This window comes from Podarcis pityusensis (genome assembly GCF_964106645.2).
Source record: "Podarcis pityusensis genome assembly, chromosome: 5".
NCBI lineage: Eukaryota > Metazoa > Chordata > Lepidosauria > Squamata > Lacertidae > Podarcis > Podarcis pityusensis.
In genome coordinates this window covers 56,053,438-56,073,639 of record NC_138032.1, presented here as the reverse complement: position 1 = coordinate 56,073,639, position 20,202 = coordinate 56,053,438, and the positions used below count along the sequence as shown (strand labels likewise).

The 20,202-nt window shown below is 42.9% G+C and overlaps 1 protein-coding gene across 2 annotated transcripts; it reads left to right on the top strand.

Moving 5' to 3' along the window:
- Positions 1-170: 170 nt before the first annotated feature.
- Positions 171-16,026, top strand: OAT (ornithine aminotransferase). 2 transcript variants are annotated; one of them, XM_081007596.1, is made up of 10 exons: positions 171-313; positions 4,453-4,671; positions 8,119-8,343; positions 8,899-8,994; positions 10,236-10,363; positions 10,497-10,619; positions 11,729-11,857; positions 13,406-13,519; positions 13,906-14,050; positions 15,373-16,026. In XM_081007596.1, exons 2-10 carry the CDS (start codon positions 4,473-4,475, stop codon positions 15,531-15,533), a joined length of 1,320 nt encoding a protein of 439 aa, XP_080863722.1. In that variant the 5' UTR covers positions 171-313; positions 4,453-4,472; the 3' UTR covers positions 15,534-16,026. The 2 variants fall into 2 exon arrangements, with proteins under 2 accessions (XP_080863722.1, XP_080863723.1); XM_081007597.1 differs by lacking the exon at positions 171-313 and adding an exon at positions 317-340.
- Positions 16,027-20,202: the final 4,176 nt, after the last annotated feature.

Below are 20,202 nucleotides of genomic sequence, written 5' to 3'. Positions count from 1 at the left end.
GAGGCACCCAAAGAATCCTACGCGCAAACTCTGATTGGTCGATAGCGGCGCTAGGAATGCACCGAAGAGGATCAATGAGTGGCAGAGGTGGGGACAAGCAGGCAGCTAATAGCGAGCGAGCTCTGCCGGGGGAGGCGCCTTCGCCGCGCCTTGATTGGGTGCGGCGTGCAGGGGAGGCCAATGGGGCGCCCTGGCGCCGGCGCGTCTTGCCAGGGGGGCTTGTGACGTGGCCGGTCTTTTGAGCTGTGACAGACGGCCAAGGAAGCCGCGCTTGCCCTTTCTCGCCGGAGCGGAGGAGAGTCGTCTCGGGAAGGTAGCGCGGCGGAGGGAGAGAGGCCCAGTGGGTGGTAGGGGGAGGGGTCGGCCGGCCGGCCGCCTGCTTGTTCCCTCGGGGGGACCCCCTTCCGCGGCTGCTGGACCCCGTCATGCCCGGGAGGATGGGGAACGGGCGTCGGGCTGCAGCGAGGCCCTGGCCATGCAGCGCTTTCCCTCCTATGGGCGTCCTTTTGCTCTCTTCCCCTTTTACTGCTTTGTCGTCGTCCCCCCCCCACGAGCCTCCCCAACATAATTTGGATCCTCAGCCCCTGCTGGAGACCCGTGGGCTGCTCTGGAGCATGTAACGGGACGCTGTGTGTCTGAGCATGCACAGTGTATGTATGTTAGCCCCAGCTGGTTTTTATTTAGAAATGTATGCACAGCATCCTTCAGCCTGCGATGGGTACGTGAAGCCTTATCACACCCTCTGCCTTTTCAAAATGTGCATGTGGGAGTGTGTGTGTGTGCGTGTGTGTGCGCGCGCAATGGGTTTGTTTTTGTTTTATGATGTATTCCGTGTTCGAAGTTTAATAAGTCGCCATCATTCATCTCTCGTCCTTAGAGAGCCTTGATGGCCCTCTTCACTTCTTCCATTTTTGCAGAGCCGTAAAACCCTGCTGGTACAAGATCTCAGCTAAAGGAGGCCCCTGCTTTTTCTGGTTTCCTTGAGAGTAAAGAAAGTGGGTAGCAAAGGAAATAGATGCACACTTACCTGAGCATTAGTCCCATGGGGCTTGCTTCTGAGTAGACATGTATAGGAGTACACTGTTAGTAGTTTTCTGGCACAGTACAATGGAAACTTGAGGTGGAATAGGCCATAGCTTTTAAGAGCAAACTGATCTAGAAGGGGCATATGAAGATCCCTGTAGGTTCAGGCCAAAGGCCAATCTGATCCAACATACTTCTCTCACAAAGACCAACTAGACGTGCATGGGATGTTGTCAAGCAGGGTGTGAGCATACTAGCACCCTTCCCACTCGTGCTGTCCAGCAACTGGTATTCAGAGGCATAATGCATCCAACACCAGAAGTAGTATGCACAGCTATCATTGTTAATCTTACCCTCCATGATTTGGTTTAAACTGCTTTTAAAGAGACACACCTTTTCCAACTCCGCAAGGTTCCTTTTGAGGTGTGGCAATCAAAACTGTGCAGAGTGCCTGTTTTGTTCTTCCTACCATTACTACCCATGTAATAAACCCAATATGGGGAACATTGGGCTTTCCAGATGTTGCCAGACTGTCAACTGCCACCAACTGCAGCCAGCACAGTCAATGCTAAGGGATAATTGGAGTTGTAGTCCAGCAACATCTGGAGGACTGCAGATTCTCCATTTCTCTCATAAACACGCTTTTTTTTTGTCCTACTAGTGTTTTGTCAAACAGGCTTCTGTGGGTTTTTAAACCAACATGAAGCATGCAAAACCTGTTTCAGAAGGCAAAAGTGGGATGAGTATATATGCCTCAAGCAAGTGTCTCTTGTTTACTGATGCTAGCTCTCTGAAGAAATATTGTATGTTTCTAGTCTGACTATTCTCAGCTCCACTGGGCAGATGTCCTTTCCTTGCTAAGATGCGCCCCTCCCCCCCAATTTTTGGGTACCTGAAAACCTTGCTTTCTTGCACTTTACCCATGTGCATCACTATCCTTGTTTCCACTATTTGCAAGTAGTGATGTGTCTGTAAATATTTGGCAGTGAGATGAATTTGGTAACTAGGCTGTAAAGCTAAAAGGATTAAATAGGAAAATGGACCTGAGAAAGCACCAGTTTGGGTGGATTTACTTCTCATTCAAAATGCCTTTATAACCAGCAGATTCAGAACATTCTTCCAAATTCATTACAGTACAAGTAAAAATGTATATACGAACAGAAAATATAAAATCTGAGTATTCTCAAAACGGATTACTTGCTCATCTTTTGTGTGCTGTTGCCTTATGAGAAGGGTTTCAAAGGCAACTCGTCACACTTGCCAAGGTTAGGAGGTGACAGTAAGTATCACAGCAGTTACAGTTAGATTCATAGTATTTTAATAAACCATAAATTTGCCTCTTTCTAAGACCAGCATTTATTTCTTGTATGTGCTTATTAAGCAAGCTAGCTTTTTTCCCCTGTGGGGTGTGTAGTGGGCCAGGCCTGTATAGTCCTATCATTGAGAAGTTCATCCTGATGCAAGCTTTCAGTGATGCAATTTTAAATCTGGGTCCTATCCAAATCTTATGTAGTGCAATACTTGCTATTTTGGGGGGTGAAATTTCTAACTCCATTAACATGTTTTGTCAATATCAACAGAGGTAACTATTGACTCATCCTGTACAACATGGTCATCTGTCATGGATGCTTTAGCTGAAACTCTTGCATTGCAGGGGGTTGGACTAGATGACCCTTGGATCCCTTCCAACTCTTATGATTCTATGAATTAGCAAAGCTATGTGTCATCTTTGTATGCTGGAATGGTAGGATACTAACAGTGCAGTTCTATATATGTTTGCTTGGAAACAAGTCTTTCAGTGTTCAGTGGGCCTTATTCCCATGCAAGTACATTAAAGAATCAAGCTTTTGTAGGCTGTACTCCTAGAAATGTGTTTTACTTTCCCGCTCCACTGTGAGGGATGCTGCTTAAACAGCTTATAACAATTGAGTATAAGCATCTGGTAAAGTCACTTTTTTTTAGGATGGGGGAAGAGTTAGAATTATTTTTTGAGCTTTTCTTTTCCTTGGCCAATATATTCTGTTTCATGTTTAATATGACAAGCAGTTATTAATCAGCACACACACAATGGCATAGGATTACCTGTCTTTTAAATGAACCATCTAGTAATGATTGAGCAGAGGACTGTATGTGTATGGTTTTGCTTAGTTCTTCAAACGCTTGCATAAACCATTTTTTACAAACCACAACAACAATCCCCTTTGGTCTTATGAACCGAATGATACTGAAAGGTAATAGTAGGTCTTATTTATATTGAAGATTAGTCTGTCTGCTGTCAGTGTTGCAATGCTCTGGTGACAAGGGTTGTATTGTAACTCAGATTAATTGTTCTTTAAAAGCTCCACAGGGGAACATTTGCAGTAGAGTTCAGCAGCCTGGAAAAATATTTCTAATCCCTGCATCAGGACTTTAAGAATCAAAGCAACTAGGCACTTGGGATTATTATTATTTTGTTAAGTTCTCATGGCTTTTTATCTGCTGCTAAGTGACCAACAGTGGAAAAACATGTGATAATTGAAAATGCTATAGAAAATCCTCTAGCACAGCATCTTACATGTTGGTTTTCAAGATGCAGGGCCTATGCAATAGTTCTTTCATGGCTCAGAGCTTGGAACATAGTGATGAGAACTGGCAATACTGGTCTTCAAGCTGTAGGGAACCTCAGTTCTAGGAGCTTGAGACCTCTCTGTCCAGCTCTCAGGACTCTCCACAAGCTACATACCTCCCGGGCCCTTCTCTGCACCCTCTTTGAGTGTTGCTTGCCTGGAATATGTTCTTGAACTGCAATATAATGTAGGTTGGTGTATGCGTATTGATATAAGCCTCCAACTCTTGTGTGGTCGACACCTGTTGCTCCTCCCACTTTTGCCTCTGGCCCTGCGCACCACTGGCATGAAGGAATGGACTGAGAAAGGCTCCCCACCCTTGCTATAAGCTGAGCACAAATCTGGATGTTGACTGTGAGGTATCCAAAGGTAACCTAAGCATACTAAAGTTTTTAACTGACAGGCTTAGTGTGATGCAGCTTTCCATGACTCATCTTGGCGTGAACTCACACCTAATGGGGAAGGCGTGTACCTTAGCAAGAGTATGTTTCGTTGTGTGTTGCATATAAGATAGACTCTTGGGTTGGAGACTTGGGTTTGGGTCTACCGTATTGTCCCATGTTTTCTAGCTTAGCTGTGCAAAGTCTGTGTCTACCTCATGAAGATCATATCAGCTGTTCTGTGGAGAATTTGTAATAGTGCACTAGGATCTAGGTTTCTGTGTTGAAATGCTTTGTCTATGTAAGAAGGCCCGCTCAAAATCCTGCATGTAATCAGAACTATTTGTATAGGTTTCGTTTGCAGTTGTGGTGTTGAAGCGGACACCCCCTTGAGTTTCATGTTTCTAACCCAATTCCCTATGTGCCATTTTTTCTTTTTTCAGACCTTCAGCACACTGTAACCATGTTTTCTAAACTGGCCCATCGGCAGTCGTTCGGCGTTCTCTGTCGAGGCGTTCATGCTTCAGTGAGTTCAGCTACGTCAGTTGCAACTAAGAAAACAGTCCAAGGCCCGCCATCATCCGACTACATATTTGAGCGTGAGGCCAAGTATGGTGCACATAACTACCACCCGCTCCCTGTTGCTCTTGAAAAAGGAAAAGGTATGTACTTTTAATCTTTCCAATAGGTTCCTAGGCAAGGGATGGAAGCTTAACTCAGCCATTCACTTTAATGCTTTCCAGTGGCAAGGATCATTTGTATCATCACTGCAACAATGATGCTTCTTTGGGAACGGAAATGTGGGATACTCTGGCTGCTGTGCATGTGCAATCTCAGCTGTTTTCCTGACTGTGTTAACTCAGAAGAAAGAAAACACTGTTACTACTATCTTCCTGGGGAAGATAGTTTCTCCCCAACCCCCTTGTCTTATGGGATCATGGGTCTGCCTCTCCTAAAAAGTTTCAAGAAGATTCCAAGGAGAGAGAGGAAGTTGGCATTTGGCAGGGTGTGGGGAGGCATATAATGGTTCTTAATATAAGAAGGGACGTGGGTGGCGCTGTGGTCTAAACCACAGAGCCTAGGGCTTGCCGATCGGAAGGTCAGCAGTTCGAATCCCCGCAATGGGGTGAGCTCCTGTTGTTCGGTCCCAGCTCCTGCCTACCTAGCAGTTCAAAAGCACGTCAAAGTGCAAGTAGATAAATAGGTACCACTCCGGCAGGAAGGTAAATGGCGTTTCTGTGCACTGCTCTGGTTCGCCAGAAGCGGCCTAGTCATGCTGGCCACATGACCCAGAAGCTGTCTGTGGACAAACGCCGGCTCCCTCGGCCTATAGAGCGAGATGAGCGTTCAACCCCAGAGTCTTCCACAACTGGACCTAATGGTCAGGGGTACTTTTCCCTTTGTATTTAATGTAGGGGCAGTCATTTGTATAGTCTAGTTCCACAGCTCTCCTATGGTGGTTTGGTGATTAAGTTAAAAGTAACTTCCTCTTAGCCAGCATTGTGCAATATGCAGATGTGAGAACTATCCTAGTCGTCTGAACAGGACAGAAGCATGTTGAATTCAAAAGATAGGCAGCAGCAGGCATAGCCTGTGTCCATGGTTTGCTGGTTTTTCGTTCTCTGATGATGCATAGGGTAAGTATTTTGCAAAGAGTTGTGAGAAGCAGCCTGCAGCTGTCACTGGCTGAATTAATCTGTGCCTGCTCCTCTATTTCTGGCTCACTGAGCGCGGCTTGGCATTTGAGACCAACTCAGGAGAGGTGGCATAATTGCCTTTAAACTAGGGGCAGGGAATCATGTCTGACTCTTGGCCATGCTGTCTAGGGATGCTGGGAGTTGGTGTCCAGTAATGTCTGGAGAATGGCAGGTTCCCTGACCTGCTTTAAATCCTAGAATGCTTGAGAGTTCTGAGCATAAAAATGCCACATTTCATATATATATATATAATTTTATACATACATTATACAGTTATCACTTATCATTTATTCTTTGACTTCCCCACACATCCCTCCATGGGTTCTTGTTTAAGCCTTGCTGGGCTGCATCTCCTTAGTTACCACCCCTCTTCTAGTTATTTTTAGCTGCTGCTCATATATCTAGCCTTACTTGGAAATTTATCTGGTTGTTATATTTCTTTAAGTATTCACCACATTTCCATTTAGTTGTATATAAAAAAAGCAGATCATACTGCATTCAGTGTGGTGTGTATTGTTATAAAAACTTACTGCTCTTTTATATTGCCTTTATTTTCTGCAGTTCTTTGGTTTATGTTGCCTTCAGTTCCGGGCGCAATTTGAAATTTTAAAACCTGCCTTAATGTAAACCAGGGATCTGGTGGCCAAGGTCTTTCTCTCCCTCTGATGACGTCAGGGGATTAATAGGGGGTAGTGGTGGCCCATCTGTCAAATGTGGTCTGCTGGGATAGAGGGAGATAGTGACTTCAAAGCATCATACACGCCTTGCAGAGAGCCCTGTTCAGTGCTTGGAAGCCTCTGAAAAGTAGGCTTGAACTCAGTGGATGGGAGGTGAGTTCGAACCTGCTTTCTGCAGGGATCAGCTGTGCCTACTGGTTCTCTACAGGAAGCTCACTTGTCCACCTAAAACAGCTTGTCCTTACCTGCCCCAGCCACACTGATGGGGCAGGTGTGAGGCAGCTGAGAATGGCTTGGGGTGAAATGGCCTAGCAGGCCAAGTGGGGAGGCCTGGAGAACCACATCTGGCCCACTGACCGCAGCTTCCACACCCCTAATCTAAATAATTCTAACATCTAGCTTTGGTAGCGCTCTGTTAGCATTCTTTATTGGTGGCGTCTCTCCAGTGCATATATCACTAGACTATCCTGACCTTAGGGCACCAACTGTTTAGCATACTTACCACCTGATCTACAAGGTTGCTGAACTTTTATCACTTTTGACAAGCTTCATCAAATCAAGGGAATGCCTATTTAGCCTAATTAGAAGCGCAAATGGTCTCAAAGTCTGTTTCCTTGCTACTATGTAACCTCATAATGTAAGATTAAAGCTTGTAGTAAAACAAGCGTCTGGAAACTGTGTTCAGGTCAACACTTTTACTGGTTTGCATTTGCAAATTAGCAGCTTCTTAGGTTAGTATTATCTTCCCGAACATGTGTTTGGTAGCTGGATAAGTGTAGCAAAGTACAAAGTATACCTCATGCTTCCATGAGGACAAGCAGGCAGTTTTATTGTCTTGGCATCTGGCAGCCTGCCTTGGCATAGCACTTGTGGCAGATGGGTGCAGGCATGGAGTCTCGCTCTCACCTAGGAAGTTTGAAAATAAAACAGCCTTTCCATAGTTTTATATTGTTGGCCTACAAAGAGATTTTGTGCTGAAATGCATATTACCTGATCTACCTTAGAAGGTGCATGTTGAACATTGTGGGTGAAAAGTCAGTGTGACCCAAATGATGGTCATTTTGGAAGCTAGCTATTCATTCCTGTTTTTATGACGCTGTGCCTGGTAGACACATTTGATATCTATGTGAAATGGCTACAAGTCTTTCATAGCTAAAGTCAGCATGAGCAGATTGCCCTAGGCTGTGCCAAAAATGTAACCTCTGGCTTGTGCTAGCAGGACTACCTTGGGGAAAATGCAGCACCAGACAGCCCATTTTCAAGGGAAGAGAATGAAGTTTATCCCCACCCCAGCATTGCACAGATAATTTGTATTTTCAAGTGTCAATCTTTTCTCAGTACTACTACAGCGCTTGACACAAAATAGCTTAGCCAGTTATCTTACAGTCACAGAAAATGCATAGGTAACTGTGCCAAAAAGTACGTATAGGAAGTTGAGAAATGTGAATTCTGTACTTTGTGTCATTCCTGTTCAGTTTTGCTAAAGCAGCCATTCCAATTATGTAGTATATCTATACTGAAGTGCTGCTTTTTTATTTAGCCAAATATTATACGATGTTTTTTAGCAGTTGAATGACTTAATCAGTTGCATCATTCACCCTATGCCTCAATTCTAAAAACAATAAATGATCAACATTATTTTTTTGTTTTATATGTCACCAGAGGTTTGTGTGTGTGTGATATATCAATTGTTAATATTCTCCTAATATTGTACCTCTGCTTGTCTACCCCCCAGGTGTTTATGTGTGGGATGTAGAAGGCAGAAAATACTTCGATTTCTTAAGTGCTTACAGTGCTGTCAATCAAGGCCATTGTCACCCAAAGATTGTAGCTGCTCTGAAAGCCCAGTGTGACAAACTTACCCTTACCTCAAGAGCGTTTTACAATGATGTACTTGGCGAATATGAAGAGTATATCACAAAAATGTTCAAATACAACAAAGTGCTTCCAATGAACACAGGTAATGCTTTCTGTTCTGTTCTCCAAAAAAGCGTGTGAACGGACAGCTTTTGTCACTTAAGTGGGAAGCCAGAGAGAACAGTTGTGGATCCCTGAAATTTGGGCTTGCTTCCTGTGTGTTTGGAAATCTGTTGCACACAAAGTGCTGTGTCTCCAACCTTTTTCAGCTCCAGGATGTATTCAGAATTTTGAGCAAGTACAGGGGGCCGGGGGGGGGGGGGCGGGAAGGCTGCTGTGGGGCCATGCTCTTGCTGCTGCTATAGGAGGTCGTTTAGCTTAAGTCAATGTTTCTTTCTCTCTTACTTTGCAATGACACTGCCAAAGTATAAGCGTGGTTCCAAGGCATGTGCAGAGTTGCAGCAGAACTCAGCTTCTTGATAACATCACACTGCTTTTATCTGTCCCTTCCCACACTTCCAGGGCCCTAGGCTCTTACCCTGCCTACTCTGCATGGCATACTTCCGCAATAGTCCACCATGTGGCTTCTGATAGTAATGAGTTCTCCTTCTCTTCCTACCCCTCTCCTGGTTCCACCTTTTGTGCTCTCTTATTTTAGGAGTGGAGGCTGGAGAAACAGCGTGTAAACTGGCTCGCAAGTGGGCATATACAGTGAAAGGAATTCCCAAATACAAGGCAAAGATACTTTTCGCAGGTACGTCAGAGTTTTAAATATCACAAGAACTTGTTGCAGGTGGGCATAACAAAGGTACTGGAGACTTTGGATTATTAAATCATGCATGTTTTTAAAACAACATGCTGTAGGAATACCTTTGTATTAAAAATGGAGTTTCTGTGTCTTTTACTTAAACCTGTTATAAAGTAGTAGGGAATCTTTTGCAGCCTCAGGGCTGCATTCCTTCCCAAGCCACATGCTTGCAATGGATGGGGCCAGAGGCAAAAAGTGAACAAAGGAAGGGATGTGACTTACCTGTGTAAAGTAAGCTACATTTCAGTGGCAGCTGCACTTGATGAGAGAGGAAAAGGGCCATTGATGGGCATGGTCAGGGAAGAGAAAATGTGTTCTGGGAAAGTCCCAAGAGTTGGGTGGAAAGACCAGAGAAGCCACTTTTGGTTTCTGGACCTGAAGTTCCCACCCCTGTTAAATTGTTTGTTGCTTGTAATGAATTCATCACTTTACTAAGTTAAAATAATGTGCAAAGTTGTGCCCTCATCACCTTCCGATTTATCAAATCCTATATTGTCTCTGGTGCCATAAAGAACTGAAACCTAAGTGAGAAGAGATTAATCTTTCTTTTCATGGGTGAAAGTGGGGTGGGAATATGGTGCTGACAAATTAGGGCTACAGTCATAAACAACACTTATTAGGGAACGAATCCTGTTCAGTTTGGAGGGACTTGCTGTTGAGGCAGTGTGCTTAGGCTTGTGAAATGTATTGGTCAACTGAAATCTCATGCAGTCGGTGTTCTGGGCTCTGTTAAGACAGCATGCTGTAACCATTCATCCTGGACAAGCATGTTGGGTAAAAGACTTTGTTTTGTTATAACTTTGGGAAGTTGCAACTCTTTGGCACTTGCATACATGGCAAACATACAAGGTGAACAATGATTAAATGATCTGTATTTTGCTATTCATTTTCAACAGAATCAATTCCCATAACATTAAATGCTGTTTAAAATCCAGAGTTGGGCAAGGAGGTTTTAATACCTGTGCCATCTTGGGTGGGATGATGGGAGTTGTAGTTCAGCAACATCTAGAGGACCGCAGGTTACCCATCCTTGATCTAAACACAACTGTGATACATCTTTAGCATCTCTACTTTTTAGAAAGGTGTGGTGTCTTTCGACATCTTCGGATTGTTGAATTGACTAGGCTGCATAACGTAACTGAACATTATATATTTTGTTCATTCTTTCCCCCCACCCCTCCTCCCAGCTGGCAACTTCTGGGGAAGAACGATGTCTGCTGTCTCAAGTTCTACAGATCCTTCCAGTTATGATGGGTTTGGACCATTTATGCCAGGGTTTGAAATAATTCCATACAATGACTTGCCAGCTCTTGAGGTGTGTTGCAATCTTCCATTCTGTGAAGACTTACTCAGAAGTTAGGAGAAGGAATGTTATAAATCTTGTTCTGCATCTCTCCATAACAGCATTCAGTAACTGTCTTTCTTCATTGCAATATACTTGTCCTTAGCGTGCACTTCAAGATCCAAATGTAGCAGCTTTCATGGTGGAACCAATTCAAGGGGAAGCTGGTGTCGTTGTTCCTGATAAAGGTTACCTCACAGGTGTGCGAGAGCTTTGCACAAAGCATAATGTAAGTAAGTCACTGTGCTAAGAACACAACATTCAAGCTGTGGAAAGTGGCCAAGTCTTTTAACTAATACAACAGGCCTTGTTTAGACCAAAGATAACAATCGTATAATGCTGTTATATGTTTCAAAAAACATTTTTTTTTACACTGCTGGTTAACACAATCTAATATTTAGTTAGTTGAATCTTCCAAAGGTCCAGTAGTAAGTGGTATAGCTTTTTTTTATCATTATAAAGAAATCAGTGTTTTTCTCACCAATGATGTCGGTTTTGACCTGGTAAAACACTTCCCCCCAAAGTGAGCTGTTGCTCAACTCTACTATCTTATCAGTTCTGTGTCTATCTTAAGTAGACGACAAGGTTATTGTAATATACTTTGTGTACCTTTTAAATGGACTTTATCCCACTCCTGGGCAACTCATAAATTGTCTTTGCTTTTCAGTCTGATAGGGCTGTTTCTATAGAACATTTTGGTTTATCTTGGGGTACAGCAGTGGCAAATTTCACCCTGTGGAATGATTATAATGACCTTCCTGCTTCCAAACATATACATCATTTGGACTTTACCACATAATAGATCAGACAGAGTAAATGTAGATTAGGCCATATTGCAAGATCTTCATTTGGAGTTTGGCTTTGGAGAATCTTCTCTTTTAAAGGAGAACAAAACAAACTAAATGCTCATTGAATGACAATTCATCAAGTCCCTCTCTATGCAAGTCTAAAGGGGCTCTCTGGATTGAAGCTATTTTCTTTTATGCTTTCCAGTGCATGATGAGACTCTGATAATACTATGCAAGTGATATTCAGGCCTCTCATATGAAAAGTTCTAAAGGGGCTGTTAAGTGAAATGCTGTTAAGCATTCTTGGCTTGTGAAATTTTACTACCACAAAGAATCTTGTGGGCACAAATGTAGCCTAGAATTTTTAAAGTTATGCGATCTAGATGTGGTGTGATACAGCAGTATGCTGAGCAGAGGTTAAACATTGGAGCTAGTTGTTTAATTATACCAGTTTCTGTAGTTTGGACGAGAGTTGCTAGGGATGTTTGGGGTGAACTTTCCTTGTCAAGGAAATACTTCTTGAATATGTGCTCCTTTTAAAATAAAACAGGTTCTCTTTATCGCTGATGAAATTCAGACTGGGTTGGCAAGGACTGGGAAAATGCTGGCTGTCGATCATGAAAATGTTAGACCAGATATGATCCTGCTCGGAAAGGCCCTGTCTGGAGGTGTTTATCCCGTAAGTAATATTGAATGAGAAACAACTGGTTCTGAACTGCTTTTTGGAGATTTCAACAGGTTTAAGATACAAAACTGGCTTAATGAAAGGAGCATTGATGAAGTGGAGTCAGTTAGGACTATCTTCCAGGATTCATGTTCTTACAATATGACAGTGTTCAGCAAATGGGGACATAGGAAGCTTCCTTATATTGAGATATACTATTGATCCATCTAGCTCAGTACTGACTACATTGAATGGCAGTGACCATCCAGGGTTTCAGAAGGGGTTTTTTCCTAGTCCCTTCTGGAGATGCCAGGGACTGAACCTGTGGGTGTAATGCAGATTGCATGCTGACCAAATCAATTGTGGTCCTGCAGTTCTGAATTTCCAAGGTCAGACCTGTAACAACCTAGAAGTACTGAGCTGAGGTACAGTCATACCTCGGGTTACAGACACTTCGGGTTGCACGATTTTGGGTTGTGCACCGCGCCAAACCCGGAAGCACCGGAACTGGTTACTTCTGGTTTTCAGTGCTTGTGCATGTGCAGAAGCGCTAAATCACGCTTTACGCATGCGCAGAAATGCCAAATAGCGGCCTGCTCGTGCGCACATGTGGGTTGTGAACGTGCTTCCCACATGGATCACGTTTGCAACCCGAGCGTCCACTGTACTGTACTCTAATACTTGAAATTGCTCCATTGTTAATACATTTAGCTGGGCAAGAACAACAGTAAATAATCATATTCAGGAAGGGAAATTTCTCCATCACATTGCTCCACGTTTCTAACTAAGTCCGGGGGAACTAGGCACAAAGCAAGCATTTTGAAGTGTGATATGGTATTATGAAACTAGCTGTACATTTGGGTAGTTTAACAACTCTCTTGTTTTTGAACAAGTATTGCTTAGTTTGGAATCTTAAGTATATATTTGGAAAAAAGGTCTGTTCAGATCGGTGGCTCTCACATCCAGTAAAATGTCTTGAAGGATCAGGCCATTTAAGTTCTCTAGACCACTTACATGACTGTCTGGTGAAAACAGCTTTGAAACGGAGAATTTCTTTTCCTGCTGAGTAGCCTGAGTACCACATCCAGCATTTTGCAACTCTTTTTGAGCTGACTCAGAAGTTTAAAAATGGTAAATAAATGCTGAACACAGTAAACAGGCAATTGTACCTACTTGCAGTTCATTCTGCAAAGCATTTACTGAGGAATGCATACTTCATAAAGCAATGGGAAATAAATAGGAATATTGCCTTAGACTCTGTGCAGCAGCTGTAACCGTAGGGGGGAGGCAGCAAAGTGATTTGTTTGTTTGTTTGTTTAAAGCATTTTTGCCCCACTCTTTAGCTGTAAACACTCCCTGAGCTGCTTTACATATCAATAAAAACAAAGCAACAAACCAACACAGCCCCAACTTTCAGAATTACAGTCTTAAATGCATAATGATGCCAAAACATTACAGACATGTAATTTAGTGGAACCTCTGTGGTGTTGTGAAGCAGGACAAAGGAAAAATGTTCTTAAGTTTTTGGTAAATGTTGTCTCAGTGCAGAATTTATGTTCTTAGGTTTCAGCGGTACTATGTGATGATGAAATCATGCTCTCCATTAAACCTGGAGAACATGGTTCTACATATGGAGGGAACCCATTGGCTTGCCGGGTGGCCATAGCAGCACTCGAGGTACGTAAATATCAGTTTAAGGTCTACGAATGCTATGCATGACTATGCTAAAACTGTGCAGTATTTAAATAACTTGAAAACTGCATGTTCACAGTCATTTCCCTCAACTTGTCTAATAATAAAAGTAGCCAAATATCCATGTATCTGCTTTGTTTTGTATGTTTGTTCACGTCTTCATAATTGAAGACTTCTTTTTACATCTGTACCATATTATGACTTGTAATTTTATAGTTAACTGTGTATTGTTAGTAAATATAATTATAAGTAATTATAAATTATAATTATGGTTAGTCTTGTGATGAGAGTCAAAGTGAACCTTATGTTTACGTTTTTATGATTCTTCCTCCATCATTCAGTTTTCTTACCTTTGTTTCAAACTGCTTTAGGTAATTGAAGAAGAAAAGTTAGTTAAGAATTCAGAAATCATGGGCAACTTATTGAGGAATGAGCTTATGAAGACTCCGTCAGATATTGTGGCTTGTGTCAGAGGAAAAGGATTATTAAATGCTATTGTTATTCGTGAAACAAAAGGTAAGGCTGTTTTTACACTGCGCTAACAAGACTTCAACATGATTCAAGGCAATTTTCACTTTTGCAAGAGAATTGTGCAAGTTCCAGTTTGGAGGCAATAGCATAATATCATATCCATTCAGAATGAATTAGGTGCTGCTGCTGTTTGAGTAAAGGTATATAATTTGGGGGTATATATCCTGTTCTCCTTTTTTACTTTTTTGAATAAAAAAGGCAGTATTTGAAAATACACACAAAAGGAGAATAGGGAACTTTGACCCAAAATACCTGAAACTGAGGATGCTCTAGGAATAGGGTTTAGACAGTTTCAATCGCAACATAAAGTTCTAAAAGTCTGAAGTCCTCCTGCCTGGGGTAAATAGGTAGTAGCCCAGACTGCTTGACATGCTTTTTTTCTGGAAAAAAAATGTAAGTTCAATCAAGTTTATGTACTGTGTAAAAAGTGGGAGCACACCTGGTCTCTTGTGGCCAAAGCTGAAATATTTGTCCAAGCTGCCATTTCTAAACAGACTTTGAACAAATTTCTTTCCTGTCTGGAAATGAAACCACAACCTATCTCCTTCATGTAGTGTGGCTTAGAGTGTTGGACTAGGACCTTGAAGATCGGGGTTTAAATCCCCACTTGGTCATAAAAGCAAACTGGGTGACCATGGACCAGTCGCAGTGGCGTAGCGTGGGGGGTGCCAGGGGGGCCGGGCGCAACATCTGGGGGGGCGCGCTCGCTGCCTCCGGAGTCGCCGAAGAGCCTCGGGCGCAGGCTGTAGCAGAGCCCCATGTCTCGTGGAACCGACGAGCTGTGCGCGCGCCCGGGCTGAAGGCGTCTGGCAGGCAGCGGCTCTCAGCCCCGCGCGTCAGGGCCGCGGAGGACGTGCCAGGCAGCCCCTCCTCACAGCCCCGCCTCCGCTGCTGCTGCTGCTGCAGCTGCTGGGCCATGTTGCATTTTCCTCGCCTCTCTGCCCCCCTCCTCCTCCGGGCAAGCGGCGTGGTTTGGGCGGCAGCGCCAGCAGCAACTCGACTCAGATCGGCAGGTTAGGGGTTGGGGGGGCGCAAATTACTTGCCTTGCCCCGGGTTAGGGGGCGCAAATTACTTGCCTTGCCCCGGGTTAGGGGGCGCAAATTACTTGCCTTGCCCCGGGTGCTGACAACTCACGCTACGCCGCTGACCAGTCGCCATCTGTCAGCCTAACCTGCCTCACAGAATTGTTGTGATGAGGAAATGGGAAGGAGGAGAAACACCTCTGCCACCTTGAGCTCCTTGTAATGCTTACTTCAGTTGGTTGTAAAGCAAATATTTGATTCTGTATTTTGGATTTCTTTTAAAGACTACGATGCCTGGAAAGTGTGTCTGCGACTCCGTGACAATGGACTGCTGGCCAAACCAACACATGGTGATATCATCCGACTGGCTCCCCCGCTGGTGATCAAGGAGGATGAGATCAGAGAATGCATTGAAATTATCCACAAAACCATTTTATCTTTCTAAAGGCACAGTGTTCAATGTCTGCCTTCAACTTTGATTCCATAACGCTACTACGAAAGAAATATTCTTGAACCCCGCCCCCCTTTCAAGTTCAATATTTTTCATCCAACTGTTCCCGCTGGGTTGAAAAACAAAAGCCTTTTAAAATCAGTTTTAATTTTTTTAGAAATAATGGACCTGGGGGGGAAAAAGCAAATGACTAAAATTGTTTTTGATTTATTGTGACTTTGGCTATGTCTCCTTTTACATGTCAGCCAAAATATAAATTATATGAAACTGTTGTACCAAATGCTAACATCTTAAGAAGCTATTTAAAACCCCCCCGACATTTCAAACTTTTTCTTTTGCCATTTGCCCCTTTATGGAGGACTGAAATCTTGCTGTTGGTGCTAATGATTGTATCCTGACTGGAAATCCTAGCTTCAGAGGATCAAGAACAGTAGAATCTCTCACCTTTTTGAAATCTGTATTGGTTCATAAAGGTAGCTCAAATGGATATCTTACTGGTCAGTGTTTTGTTGCTATAACAAGCATATTCATTGCATTTTAAAACTAATGGCAAACTGGCATTGGATGCTGAATCTAGTACTTGTCACCTACCCAACATTGCAGTTAAAAAAAATTTGAATGTAAAGGTAAAAATTGTTCTAATATTGATACTGTTGTTGTTTTTCAATTGGGATAGAGTTGTTTTGTTAATAATAACTAGTGTAGCGTAGCATGTCTCTGTTGAGAGAGATGCAATTTCATCATCAAAATGGAAACTTTAAGTGAGACATTACTGCTTTTAAGGTTTTTAAAAGCATTGCTTTTATAGTGTATGTGCGTGAAGACTTCTCCATTAACCTTTTTCTTGGCTAGTCATTTCCTGCAGTGAAGAACAATACATGCTCATCTTTTACAATCAAGCTAATTACAGTGATCGTTCCCAACTTGGCCATTCCAGACACTTTTCTCTAACAAGCTACTATTGATCAAAATAGAGAAGGTGTAGTTTTGAAACTGCACTGCCCCTGCTGTGTGCAATAGTGTGATGTTCACTGTCAGGTTTAGCTTCTTCTTGGATAAGAAAGGACTGGAGTCTTGTGTTGCCCTTGTGATGCTTTGCATCTGCAACTGTAGAGGCAGAGAAATGTGGAAGTATGCAAGTACTCCTGCACAAGATGTCAGATTCCCAGAGAGGCTTTCTTCACTTCCAGCTAGCTCATAGTTTGAAAATACTGGGAGGAATTCAGTGCCGCACTACGGTAGGTTAAATTCCCTAAGCGGTGTACTAGTTGTACTCACGGAATGGCTTGTGCAACAGAAGGCAGGAAGCTACCATGCTTCCTGTGGCTGGTTGTGCAACGGATGACTGTAGCTCCTATATTTATTGTTGCACAACTGATTACACAACCAGCTACTGCTAGCACATCTGTTGTGCAATATGAAATCCCTTCCAACAGTTATTCTTGCCCTTGACTAGTGGAATATCCCTCTAGCCAGTGGTTGAATTTGGGTCACCATCTCTCTAGTTTAATCCAGATTTAAGCTGCAAGACTGGTGTTTCTCATGCACAGCTGCTGACCACTTGTCTCTGTCCCTGCTGTTCCTGCAGGGGAGCTGTCCATGCCGGGGCTGTTTACATGTGGCCACTTTGTGAAGCCCTTGTGGAAGTGTGTACTCTGCTCCCATACAGGGTCAGGACTCTCACCACCCTTCCTGCAGCTTGAGCTCCAGAAGTGCAGAGTTTTATATTGTCCTATGCCTCTTTTTCAGCCTAACTGTTCCATGGCTTCAAGTGCTGTCAGGCATGAATCCTTGGCTACCCGCTGCTGTACTTTAAACACCTCATGGCGGGAAGTGCTCTCTTCCTCTGTCTTGCAGGGCAATTGGGCACCTGTTGTGAGGGTAACTTGTCACCTGAGCAATGGCTCTGCACCTCTTGGCCAACAGCTGATCCAGTCCTGTGGTGTTGCTGAGGCAACAGGTTCGGGCAGTTCTGCTGGCCCATCAGTGAGGACCCCCCTTTTTTTTTTTGGTTTTGCGTCCTGCTAGGAATTTGTCAGCCAGGTGGAACTCTGGAAGAGGGTGGGGGGCATTCACAGTTTGAACAAGAAACAATACGATTCTATTGTCAGTGCCCCGACCCCTGATCTACAGTGATACGGTGAACCCAAATAGTACTGATACGTTCCTAGTACTACAGAATTGTCAACACATGCTGTTGAGGAAGATGGCTGCCTTTGGCAGGATGGATTGGTCTGCTCACTGGGAAAGGTAAAGAGCAGGTGAGAATGCAAGAAACAGGTTAACATTCTGTTGCCACGGGAATGCCCCTTGAGAGAAAAGTTATTTCTTCTTTGTTAGAGATTTAGCTGGATGTGCATAGAACTGGCTTCTTGAAACAGCTTTCTGCTTCCGAGGAAAAGGTTGAAAATTTTCTTTTTAATGTAGGTTCTAGTTTAATAGTTTGCCTTATAAGCATGATCCATGCCTGTCCTTTTTGTGAAACTCTCTTCTGCTGTAAGATTCCCCCAGAAGGTTTGCCTGCAGCATGACTTGAAAAGGCAACACAGGCTAAACAGGGTAGATGTTTTCTTCTCTAGTGAGATGCAGAAGAAGTCCCTGGTAGGAGTCTACCTTGAGCTTATTGGGAAGAGTTGTTAATAAGAAACTGTTCTAAACTTATAGTATTCAAGAACGATACGCATTAATTTTATATATTCTCATACATAGAAATTCTTTGCTGCTAATGATAGGAAGATGGCATGATAAGCCTTATTGTACAAAATGATCCCCAAAATAATGTTGGCCTTTACATACATTAGAATATAATATTGGGAAATGGTGTACTCTTTTTTTCTTTACCAGCAATATTTTGTCTTAGATCAGACTTCTCCAGCGTGGTGCCCTCCAGATGTTTGGACTACAACTGCCACCAGGTCCAGCAATTAGCAGAAATTGAGAGGGGTGATGGAAGTAGTCCAAAACATCTGGACAGAAAGAGGTTGGGGAAGGCTGTTTGAGACTCCTGAGCAGCTGCCCATTACAACAATTTTTTTAACAGCTTGAGATATGTGTAAGAAAACAAACATTCTCTTGTTGACTATGATCAGCAGTCCTGTTTGGAACAAAGGTTAAGTACACCACAACCTTTGGCTGTTTTCTTTTTCAGTCCTTAATTATTTGCTCTGTGTTTTTGAACAAGCAGCCAGAAGGTGGTGCTACATGCCCATTTTTTATTATGTAGCAGAACTACTTTAGGTAGGAGACCTCTGCTCATCTTTTAAGCTTCTATATCTTGTTAAATGAGAACCAAGATCTACCAGTCTTCTGCAGCTAAACCTGTCTTGTTCTTTATCTAGGTTTAGGGCTAATAGGCCCCCACACTAAACACAACAACCAATTATTTAAACACAAACAGAAGATTGTTATATATATGAAAGCTCAACGTAAGAAACCATCTATGTACTGTATACCTGAAAGTTCAATACAAGAAACAGTCTGTTTTACTACAGGGTGACTCTTACAGAAGCACAAGAAAGTCTCATTTTTCTTCTTCTGTACAGTAGTTGAGATTTGATCCACATACGGATACTGAAGAACCCAAAAAGCTGTTTTGTTCTGTGGATAAAACATCAGATTTAGGTCAGGGAGATGCGTGGATTCAGCATGAATGAGGCTTTTGTCCTTGCATGCAGCCCATTCCCTTTCCCTTGTGCTGTGATTTAAACTAAGAAATCTTAAACTGACCACAATCTCCTAAGAATCCAAGCCGGGAAACTTATGGTACCTAGGTTTGGAGCAAGCCACAATTTGAAGTTGCTTAAAGATGAAGGCTAATTCAAGAACTGGTAACCATAGTTTCCTGGTTCATCCTTTTCCAAATAAGTTCAGTATGTCTCAGAACACTTTCCAAACTCCGAGTAGAGACTGAAGCCGCTGCTTAGAAGACTCCTTTTGTGTTTGTATTTCATTTAGGTTTTTTTAAAAAGAAAAATCCTCTAAACAAATTTAAAAATTCACTAAGCAAGTTGCATGCAACCTGGATTCCATCTGATGTCACATTGGTCTATAAGACAGGTCTTAGACTTTCCTGGTTCATTCTTTCTCTGAATCTATTGGCTAGAAGGTCAGCATAGAACCTGCTGTTTCTTGACTAGCTGAAAAATACATGGCACATCATGGGAATAACATCACATCATTTGATATTTCCTTCCTCCACATGTGTTAGACAGCAAACTGGGTTCTAATTTTAGCCAGCTGCTGTGCTCGGTTATCCTCTTGTCATTTCTGTGACAGCCTCTGGCTGAAACTGAAATCACTTCTTTAAAGGAGGAGCAAAAAAGAGTATCAGATCTGTCAGAACACGGATTCTTTGCCAGCTTTCTGCCCTAAGAGTTCATAAAACATATATTGTTAGGATTAAGGTGTTTAAGGGACTCAGTTTGAAGCAATTTTCTCCATGGGTTCCAGTAGAGCTTGCTTCCATGTAAGTGAGGTAAAGACTTGTTGCTCAAGAAAGGTCTCATTACCCTACCCAGTGGTTTTAAGAGGTTCTCTATAACTCAAGCTTTTGCATGTGTTGTAAACCACCTGACCTGGACAGGGAGAGGAGAGATTACGTGGCAGAGCAGTGACCACACCCTGTGCCCTCCTGTTTCACTGTGACTAGGATAAAAGCCCACAC

Excerpts from the sequence above, each read along its gene's own strand:
- OAT (XM_081007596.1), top strand. The coding sequence starts at position 4,473 with ATGTTTTCTAAACTGGCCCATCGGCAGTCGTTCGGCGTTCTCTGTCGA. Across the intron at positions 8,344-8,898 it reads AGTGCTTCCAATGAACACAG|GAGTGGAGGCTGGAGAAACA; the intron begins GTAATGCTTTCT and ends CTCTTATTTTAG. Across the intron at positions 8,995-10,235 it reads GGCAAAGATACTTTTCGCAG|CTGGCAACTTCTGGGGAAGA; the intron begins GTACGTCAGAGT and ends CCCTCCTCCCAG.